Source organism: Talpa occidentalis, unplaced genomic scaffold (genome assembly GCF_014898055.3).
Source record: "Talpa occidentalis isolate TD23 unplaced genomic scaffold, MPIMG_talOcc4v2.1 talOcc4.4, whole genome shotgun sequence".
Classification (NCBI taxonomy): Eukaryota; Metazoa; Chordata; class Mammalia; order Eulipotyphla; family Talpidae; genus Talpa; species Talpa occidentalis.
The window spans coordinates 129,790,150-129,801,279 of NW_023604295.1; the positions used below are offsets into that span (position 1 = coordinate 129,790,150).

General features: G+C 37.5%; 1 protein-coding gene across 4 annotated transcripts in view; it reads left to right on the forward strand.

Moving 5' to 3' along the window:
* The window catches only part of FAT1 (FAT atypical cadherin 1), a 116,218-nt gene extending 106,255 nt beyond the window's left edge, over positions 1-9,963 (forward strand). For 3 of the 4 annotated variants that reach the window (XM_054701025.1, XM_054701024.1, XM_054701026.1), the window contains exons 25-28: positions 1,383-2,017; positions 2,609-2,746; positions 7,512-7,547; positions 8,524-9,963. In XM_054701025.1, the coding sequence (XP_054557000.1) occupies positions 1,383-2,017; positions 2,609-2,746; positions 7,512-7,547; positions 8,524-9,155 (1,441 nt within the window). In that variant the 3' untranslated portion in view covers positions 9,156-9,963. The remainder of the gene's footprint in view (positions 1-1,382; positions 2,018-2,608; positions 2,747-7,511; positions 7,548-8,523) is intronic. The other variant, XM_037526343.1, reaches the window with a different exon arrangement.
* Positions 9,964-11,130: the final 1,167 nt, after the last annotated feature.

The window sequence follows — 11,130 nt, forward strand, 5'->3', positions numbered from 1 at the left end:
CTTTTAAGACTTATTTTTACATCTCTCTGTGGTGTCCTAGTGCTTACCAGCTGCTACAAACATCACTAATTTGGAGTCATTGCTTCAGAATTTGTTATTCTTATATTAGTTCTTTTCATTCTTTAAAAGACTAGTGAGCACATGACTGTAATAATCATTGAATAGAGATATTTTTTATATGGGTTCTTGCAGGCAGTAATTGTGGCATGAGATTATTAGGTTTTTTTTTAAAGCAGGTAGGTACCCATGGAATTGTGCTTTTTCTGAGAATGATGATGATGACTTTAATAATAAGCTATAATTAGCATTCACATAGCATCTAGACACCTTTTTTTTAAACACCTCATTTATTTTGTAATCCTTACCATAATTCTAAAAAGTGATAATTATTTTTCAGGTGAAAAAAAAAAATGAGGAAAGGAGGTTGTCTATTGTATACCCTGAAAGGTGGAAGAAAGATTTTACTTCCAGATGCCATTTCACTTTACACTTTCACCATTTCAGTTAAAAAAAATTACTCAGTAGGCATTGTTTGTAACTGCCTGGTTCTGAGCTCCACCCTCACTCTCCCTGATGTAGAAAGTGTTATCGAGACCTGATGGCAGGCGGGGTTTGCTCTGACAGTGTTTGTGGTCTTGAGTTTTGCCATCAGTCACATGGTCTTAGCTCATACGTGGAGTTTCCTAGTTCTAGTCAATTAATACCTAACAGATTTGACAAAAATGTCTCAGTGATCAAAATCTTAGTTCTAGGTGAGTGCAGAGAGGTGATAAAGTAGATATACTTTATTAATGGGGGGAAGGTTTGAGACGAGGCAAAGAGAGGCATGCAGGTGCAAAATATGCCCCTTTGGAAAGGTGGTGGGGGGAGGGGACTTGCACAGAGGCAAGGAGTCAGGAAAGGTTTTCAGTCGGGCAGGAACGTGCTTTAAAATGGAAAACAGGGTTTTCTTGCCTTTCTCATGTTTTATGGAACTGTCATATTCCCAAACAGGAACATTTTCTTAGAAATTCTTAGACTAGTTTTATAGCTTACCATTTATCAAAATGAACATTCCAAACTTTTGAGTCAGAATTAGAAAACCAACTGATGTTTAGTCTTGATTTTGATTTGGTAATCTGGTTGAATCTTGGACTAATGGTAGTTATATTGGTGTGACATGATGTTTATCTTCTAAATGCACATTTGAAGCATAGAATCCAATGATTAATTACATAAGGTTTATTTATTACAGTTATTGTTGATAATGTGTTTTTTTGATTACTATTATTTAGCTTGGTTTTGGGCATTTCTTACTAAGAAGGGATGAGTCTTTCAGAATTACAGGCAGAGCATATTCTGACATTGCAAAGGTCTTGCTTCATTCTTGGTTTTCTTGGCAGGTGTCAGAGTGACGTTGATGAATGTGCTGAAAACTCACCCTGCCATAACGGGGCCCTTTGTGAGAACACACATGGCTCCTACCACTGTAACTGCAGCCAGGAGTACAAAGGGAAGCACTGTGAGGATGCTGCTCCCAATCAATACGTGTCCACGCCGTGGAATATTGGGGTGGCTGAAGTAATAGGGATTATTGTGTTTACAATGGGGATATTTTTACTGGTGGTGGCCTTTGTTCTGTGCCGCAAGATGATTAGTCGGAAGAAGAAACATCAGGCCGAACCTGAAGACAAACATTTGGGACCAGCCACAGCTTTCTTACAAAGACCATATTTTGATTCAAAGCTAAATAAGAACATATACTCAGACGTACCACCCCAGGTGCCAGTCCGTCCCATTTCCTACACTCCAAGCATTCCGAGCGACTCTAGAAACAACCTTGACCGAAACTCTTTTGAAGGATCTGCTATCCCAGAGCATCCTGAATTCAGTACCTTTAACCCCGAGTCTGTGCATGGACACCGGAAAGCCGTGGCTGTCTGTAGTGTGGCCCCAAACCTGCCTCCACCACCCCCTTCCAACTCACCTTCTGACAGCGACTCCATACAGAAGCCCAACTGGGACTTCGACTATGATAGTAAGAGACTTTCCATGTCAGTAGCATGTCACACAGCTCAGCAGTGAGATTGCAAGCTCTGCCAGTGAAAATGGGGAGTTTAGGTCGATATGTTTTAATTAAGTATTCTGGAAAGGTTTCATTTCTGTAACTGATAGGGGTTCTCAACTATAATTTCTTGGGCTTTTTTTTGACAAAAATATCAGGAGGGCATTTGCATGTGAGGCTTTTTCTTAAAACATAGGCAGAAGAAGAGATAATATTTATATCAGTGGCTTAACAAATTCTTGGCGCTTTCTAAAAAACTGCATGTGCTATTTAAACAAAATTCTAATTCCTTACATTGTCTGACACAGCCATAGATGGCTTTACTGAGAAATCCTGTTCTTTGAATCTCCAAGAATATTTTTAGGGTTTTTTTTCTGGCTTGTTTGGAGGGAATTTAAAATTCTGTTTCTCATTGTTTTCTTCTGCTTTCTTTCTCCTTTTATTAAATCTCAGGCAGTCTGGTTGTGCTTGCTATTAAATCTCAGGCACTGTCAGGAGACAGCAGTGAACAAAGCAGATTCCTTGCTCTCATGGAGCTTACTGTTTGTCATCTCTTCCTTTTAGCTAAAGTCGTGGATCTTGACCCCTGTCTCTCCAAGAAGCCTCTAGAAGAAAAGCCTTCTCATCCCTACAGCACCCGGGAAAGCCTGTCTGAAGTGCAGTCCCTTAGCTCCTTTCAGTCTGAATCGTGCGATGACAATGGTGAGGAAACAATTTTGAAATGCTGTGACTAGCTGGCTTGTTCTCAGTGCTGTGCACATGATGTTCTAGAATGTTGTGGATACACTCTCATGCCCCTGTTAAATCTCCAAATGTTTTCACCTTTCACTTTACATCACTTTTAAATACCCCGTACATACTTGCATGAACATCTGTTGGGGAAAATATTTAAAGTGTTCTTAGTGGGCAGGTATTTGAACAGTAGCAACTTGTCAGTAATAGGGTTGAAAATATAGTTAATTGAAAGATGATTTTTTTTTACCTGATTGAGATTGACTAATCTGATAGTAACTTTTTTTTCTACAACAGCAAATGTTATACAAGTTCTGTGGATTTTTTAGAAACCCTTTTAATTTTCTTGAGCATGTGCCACACTCACATCCACTCATTCACTAATTCACACTCACTCCCTCACACACTCCTAAGAGGAGATGTACATTCTGGAATGTTCACCTTCAGAGGCACCTTTGGTATTACAAGGTCTTATTTATCTCTTCCCCAACTCCCCTGCGGCCCCAGCTCCCATTTGGATCAGAGCGTACTGACTGAGAGCACAGTTTAAGAACTTGCTAGTAAGTTTGATTATGTTTCTAATGAAGAAGGTGTGATAGTGGGGGTCTTTGATGCGAGTTATATTAATCTGATTTCTCTAGGGTGACTTGCTTTGCTATATTAACACGTAACAGTGGAGAAAATTGTCAATGATTAGAAACTGAGTTTTCAGTGGAAATTTTTGAACTTCAGAATTAGTAAGTTTAATATTTTTGCAAAAAAAATGTGCATTTAACATTTCAGATATTTCATGGATGGAAAGAAATAACCCACTGATAATTATTTGATTGTTTCCAACCAGAGCAATATGTAGTCCATACGGCAGTCTTTTCCAAAGGGCAGAGATGGCCATATGTTCCATTCAGTTCTAATTTTAAGTATGTTATGTATGATACCAAAGAATACCCATTTATCATTTAGTGATGGAATATATGAACATAGCTTTGTGTATTAAATCAATGACACAGTAGTGTTATACCTCTTATTGGGTTTAATTCTAAAACTTCAGTGTTGCCAGTTCACACAATAATTTATATTCTAGTCCCTAAATGCTCTTCATAAATACATCTCAGCATTTTATCAGCCTTTCCTTTTTCTGTGCTTTTCCTTTGAATATCATTCTTCTTAGTACTCCATAATGTACCTTTAACAACTACAGTCAAATTAGTTATGAAAATTAATTGCCAGATAATAATAATGTGAGAAGAAAACATATCCAAGAGAATTTGCATTTTAAACTTTATCATCATTTTAGTCATTAGCATTTGTGAAATTACATTGAATCTACTTAAATTATATTTAAGTTTTCTAAGGCTGTTAAAACAGATTATCACAAACTTTGGCTTCAAGGAAGATAATTTATCACTCTTAGAGTTCTATGGTTTAGAAATTTAACTCTTGTCTCAGTAGGCTGACATTAGTGTGTCAGCAGGGCTGTGTCCTCTCTTGAGGCTCTAGGGGAGGAGACTCTGTTTCCTTACTGTTTCCAGCCTCTAGAGGTGCTCATGCTCCTTGACTCAGAGCTTCTTCTTCCATCTTAAAAGGCAACAGAGTCTCTGCCCGGCCATTTCTCTGTAGTCTTAGTTCCCTCCCAGCAAAGTTGGGAAGGAATCTGCCCTCTAAGAGGCATTGAGATTACATTGGGCCCACACAGATAATTTGGAAAAATCTCCCCATCTCAGGATCTTTAACTTAATCACATCAGTACAGTTAACTGTTCCTGCGATGTTAGCATATTCACAGGTTGCTGCGGTTAGGAAGTGGACATCTCTGAGGACCATCTCTCCACCTGCCACATGCACATGTGTTTGTCTTGGCAGAGGTGCTTTAAAACAACCTCATAGACAAATGAAAAGGGAATTTGCACAGGAAGCGGCCCGGCAGACAGTCTGCATTTCTCTGCTGGTGTGTTAGCTCGCCAGCTGTTAGCCTGTCTGCAAGAAAGGCAAGAAATTTGGGGTGGAGGACATAGAAGAGACAAAGCCATTTTTGGATTCTTACTGCATATTTTACCTTATTATGTAGCACTTTAAATTCCTTTTTTCTGGGTTTAGCAAGTGTTAAACTCCTCAAATGTGGAAGTCTTTTGCCCACGCGAAGTTAAAGTAAGGATTGTTTTGTTGTGTCTTGATCTGTAACTGTACTTGTGGAAAAATTTGGTAGAGCTAAAATAATTTTCCTACATTACAAGTATAATGTAGGCAATACAATATAATGTATTTTGTTCCTGTGAAGAATAATAGCAAATATTGTTTGATTAGAACTCACTCTGAAACATAACTTACAAGCAGGGGTACAGGGTTTTGCATGATTATATTATGTAGTTACGTTAGTTCACATTTTAAAATTCTGAAGTAGAAATTGTGTAATTAAATCCTATTTAATGCATTTTTTTCTGACTAAAGAATTTTCTAATTGACTCATTTTTGTGCCTTTTTGCAAGCTTCCATAGTGACTGTAATACACCTTGTCAATGCGGTAGTTGACACGGTGACTAAAGAAGGTACCATTGCGTGTGCTCGGTGTCCGTGCGTGCTGCCTGAGCCCTGGGGTTATGTGCTTTATCCATTTTCATGTTGTAAAAAGTAGCTTGTGGTTTGGAAGGAAGGGGGTGCGTACTTTTGTTTCCTGCAGGTGTGTATATTCATAATTTAGATCCATTGCAAAAATGTTCTATAAGTGATGTCTTTGTGTTACTTTTCCATTTGTGGTGATTTACACAGATACCAGAAGTAACCCCTAAGAATCCTGACAACTGGTATTTACATGGCACAATATTGAGAAGTTTAGTAGTAATTGTAGCTATTTGTCCCCTAAAATTTCAAAACAAGAAATTCTCTTTATATGAATAAGAGTAAAGCTGTTACTCAATTACCTGTAGTTGACCTTTCACTTTTGGATTTTCTCTGAGCATGATTAAGGGAAACAGTAGAACATGATAGAAGGTGTATTTTCTTATTTAATGAAAATCATCTAATATGAAGTCATAACTATGTGTTTAAAATTACAAGAAACAGCATTGACCACCTCCCTTGAGTTGTTTTAGATTAAATTAGCCCTTTACTGCTGTACTGGAATTTGAGGTAATCACGTGCAAATCGCACAGGCGAGTAGCCTTCAAACTATAAATCAGATTGTCTGGGGGGGCTTGTCGAAAGCCCAATTTGCTGTACCCCAGCCTCTAACTGTCTGATTGAATAGGACTGGGTTGTACCCTGAGAGTTGGCATTTCTAACAAACTCCTAGCTTGTTTCGATCTAAGGATCACACTTTGAGAACTAATGGCATAGAGTATCCAGGGTACATAAAGTTTAGGGGATCCAAAGTCAGGATTGAGAGAAGAAAAAGAATGGTTTTGTGCCACATTTGATGGAGGAGGGCACTGTGAGGTTTCGGTGTTAGGATCCCATTTACTGGTGAGACATTTATTTACCGTGTTTTATGAATCAGAAAGTAATCTGTAAAGTTGTCTTGTGATTTTTAGTTTTTACATGATGAGATCTTAATAGCTTAAATATTGATGAGAGTTTAATATAAAAGCCAAATTTAAGCACTTCAGTTTCCACTGAAAAATAATTTTGTAGCATATATAAGAAATGTAAATGGAATTTAAAGTTCAGAGCAGGTTTAAATTTTAAGAATTACTAAATGCCTATTTAGTAACAGGAGTTGTTAATCCTTTTTTTAAGAAGGAATTACTACATTTTTAGTTAACTAAGAAACATTTGTAGATAACATATTAATTAAATTTTACCTTATTCATTTTTTAGAGACACTAGAGGCCTTTCAGTTTTTACTTTTAATTCCTAAGTGAGAACATCAGTCAGATCTTATTTGTTCCAAATTACTTTATTATGTAGTTTTCAACAACATCGTAGATTGTGCAGAAAGCAGCCTTGTTTAGAAAAGCACTGAGTGTATATATTTGTGCCAATGATTACAAATTTCACAGTAGTAAGGATCATGACCACATCTAGCAGTTAATGGTTTGTATTTAACCCTATATCTTTATATTTAACCCTATATCTAATTTACTCAGGGATTTCTACCCCAGTCTCAAAGGTAACAACCTGAAACTCAGCCCAGGGTAAGCTCCCTGCCAGGCTCATGTGACTCTAACAGTGGAATTTGCATCTACTTTCTCTGACTTCTGCTGGTGCCATAAGTTCATTTGTGAATTCCTGTAAATTTAGTATATACTTGGACACAGTAATGTGCCACAAAGCCTGTGTGTTATGCATTTTTAGATGTATGGGATTATCACCTAAGGAACCTGATGCTACCGAGTCCTTAAAATACGGATTTCATGAAGTTTCACAGTAACATGAAGATATAATTTTAATTCCTTATTAATTTACATTTTATAAGAACCTGTAAACTGTGTTTTAGTTACTCCTAACAAAATTCTGTGTTTCATGGTTTAGATTGCCAGAAACAAGGAAAAGAAAGTAAAATAATGTCTTGTTTCCTGGCAAGGTCTCTAGTTGACCATCATTCACTCATCTTTTTTCTCCACTCCCATGTCCCATTTTATTTGTGCTGCATAAATTTATGAACCATTTGGAGTTTTCATAGATTATGGCTGACTAGGCCTTGAGAAGCAGTTTACATTGTATTATGTACTTACGTTATTGCCTTTTCAGCCATCTGTTTTAATTTTAAATGTTTTCTTTTCTCTCTACTCTGCCACCAAAAGAGTCTTTGGCTGCTCCTGACCTCAGCAAATCAAGAGGTGACTTATGCATGCCAGTTGTTCATTCATATTCACTAAAAAAAAAAAAACTCAGTAGATTTGCCCCTGGTGCTGACTTGCTTCACTTGTTTGCTCAGTGAATGCTGCAGTAACTAAGTCCATAGTTGTTTGCGCATTGCATTTTAAACATGTATTGCCTCACCTTTTCCTGTCAAAGGATTTCAAAATCTTAAGGGGGGATGGGCTGGCTATCCCTGAATTGGGAGGCTTTTTGAAAAAATAATTATGCTTTTATGACCCTTATGCCTTTGAAGGTAACAGAGATTGATGTTGTAGCCTATCACAATTTTTGTGATATTTCCCAATGTTTGATTGCATTCTGCTTGGTTGTGAGGCATGCTTGCATACGTACCTGTGTTATTGTAAGTCATTATTTTACTTAGGGCTGTGGAAAATGTGTGCCGTTTTTAATGTTAAGCTTATTATATTATTATGAAAAAATTTTTAAAAAACATTAGCATGTTAAGATTACTTTTACTGGATGTGTTGTATCATTTTTTTTTTTTTTTTTTTTTAGTGACAGGTAATGTAGATCAAGTGACATTTGATATTTTACTGAAAAGAAAATGTTCTAAGAGGAAACCACTACTCTCTTCCTATAGAGCAACACATTCTAAATTACAAAAGGGAGATGGAAAGGCTGATTGGGATCATTTGTAGAAAGTGCATGTAATTTAGATGCTAGTATACTGTTTCTGTTAAAACTTTTCATTTCTTTCAGTGTTAGGTATGGACACAAAACTAAGTCCATGCTTTAGAAATATGGCCTAGTTCATAGAGGTTTCTCAAAACTGGGTTGGGCTGCGAGGATTGTTTAAAGCTAAGATGGAGGGTCTCCTAAGCGTTGAGCCTGAGTTATGTGTGAATGGCTTTGCCCTGTGCGTGCTGGGTTTGCATGTGCCCCAGACACTCAGGAGAACGCACACTGACACCTGTTGTCTTCTTTCCTACCAAGGGTATCACTGGGATACATCGGATTGGATGCCAGCTGTTCCTCTGCCAGATATTCAAGAGTTCCCTAATTACGAGGTTATTGATGAGCAGACACCCCTGTACTCAACTGACCCAAATGCCATCGATGATACAGACTATTACCCTGGAGGCTATGACATTGAAAGTGATTTTCCGCCTCCCCCAGAAGACTTCCCTGCTCCTGATGAACTACCACCTTTGCCTCCTGAATTCAGTGATCAGTTTGAATCCATTCACCCTCCTAGAGACATGCCTGCTGCCGGTAGTTTGGGCTCTTCATCAAGAAACCGGCAGAGGTTCAACTTGAATCAGTATCTGCCCAATTTCTATCCCGCCGACATGTCTGAACCTCAAAAACCTGGCACTGGTGAGAATAGTGCTTGTAGAGAACCCTACACCCCTTACCCTCCGGGGTATCAAAGAAACTTTGAAGCCCCCACTGTAGAAAACATGCCCATGTCTGTGTACGCCTCCACAGCTTCCTGCTCTGACGTGTCGGCGTGCTGTGAAGTGGAGTCTGAGGTCATGATGAGTGACTATGAGAGCGGAGACGACAGCCACTTTGAAGAGGTGACAATTCCACCACTAGATTCGCAACAGCATACGCAGGTCTGACGCGCAGACTCCCCCCAAAGTGCCTGGACTTTAATAACCCTAGTTATTATATAAATGATCCTCTGCACTGTTCTCTGCCGCAGTGCGCCGCGCTTCTCCTCTGTGAGCTAGAATGGGCATGGCTGCACTGTGCCACGCGCCTCTGGACCTTCAGCCATTTCCAGTGTCCTAACCTACTGTAATCGGATGAGCTTTATGTTGGCTGTGCCACTTCCTAACATCTGTCTGGATTACATTTGTCTGTGTTAAAAATAATGAAATGAAAATCAGCCCTGCCATCTTGTTAGCATGATTCGTGTATTTATATAGATTTGATTATTTTAATTTTCCTGTCTTTTTTTTTCTGTAAATTTCATGTACAGTTTTGATTTTTCATAGTTTTAAGTAGATTTCCAAGATACTTTGTGCTTTTATTTTTGACCGCATTTTGGTGGTGTTAGCATCATCATCTAGCACCCTGATTTTTTTTTTTTATATAACCAGGGTTTCACACTTTGTCCTTTTTCCACTGAAGTATGACATTTCATAAGTACATTTCAGTAGTCATTTATTTTTAGCTGTACATAGGATGAGAAAGATCCGATACATGGACATGTCTTAAATGGGTTGCTGTATTTTAGAATTATAAACATTTTTCATTATTGGAAAGTGTAACGGGGACCTTCTGCATACCTGTTTAGAACCAAAACCACCATGACACAGTTTTTAAAGTGTCTGTATATTTGTGATGCAATGGTCTTGTAAAGGTTTTTACTGAAAACAACCATTAGCCAGTCTTTCTTACTGACAATAAATTATTAATAAAATACTTTAGCTTACTGTCTATTTTTCCTTTGTACTTACTCTCCTGTTCAGGATTCAGTTGCTGAATTGAGAAAGAAAAATGAATATAAAGACAGGTTGTCATGCGAAAGGTCTCTCTCTAGTGGCCAAAACGAGACTGTACCTACAGATGTAGCCACAAGGTGGCAGTTTATAGCTGCTTGATACTTCTCAGAACTAGAGGTATAAAGGTAAACAGGGGTTCATATATATTACACATTTTCTAATTAAAATTTCAAGAAAATTTTCTTTATACAGTTATTTATTTTATTTCTATATATTGGCCATAATTTAAATGCTATTTTTGACACGATTTATTATAAAAAGTCTGAAGCATTTTATCTATTTCTGTTATCAAAGAAAATATACATTTCTGTGACTTAATGTAAAATCCAGAAGCTGTTTTCTCCAGGCTACTTTAAACAGTCAAAATCTGTCTAACACATCATTCTGTATTTATTCAGTACCCATCCATTGTGATTCAATTACAAAGAATCAAGGTTTTTTTTTTTTTTTTTTTTTAGAACTTTGGAAAGATTTTTCCCCTTTCATTGGATACCTCTACTTATTTTATAAATTATATATATATATAAAACTTCAACATTAATGAAATCTAAAATACATAAAGGAAATCCACACACTTCCACATAGCCACTTACAACTGTAGCTGCTTTTCTCATCTTTTCCTTTTTATTTTATATATTTCCTTTTTATTTTTATATTGTTATTTCCTGAGTCACTCATTTTGGGATGTATCTATTGACTCAACGTGATGTTAGAGGAAGGCCATATAACCTCCTAAACCTCCATGACCTGTGTTACCCTCCCATTATTTACAGCGTAGTTTTACAGTGTCTTCATGTCAGTATTCACAGCTAAGGAGTATATGATGCTTATTTCCATTTACTTTATGACTTTCTTAAACAGTTGCCTCAATTTATCTTTTTAATTAAACTTTAGCGACTATTTCATTAACTTATTCAAGTGTTTTTTGGTCACCAACTTTGTATCTACCATCTTGGATTTTACATGGAGTGAGAGGAGCAGCGTGGCAGGAGGAGATGGTCAGTAAATAGAAGTACATAGCAGTGTGTGGAGTGCTGAGAACCGAGGAGAGAAGGTGGTACAGAGAAAGGAGGGGAGGTTGAAATTC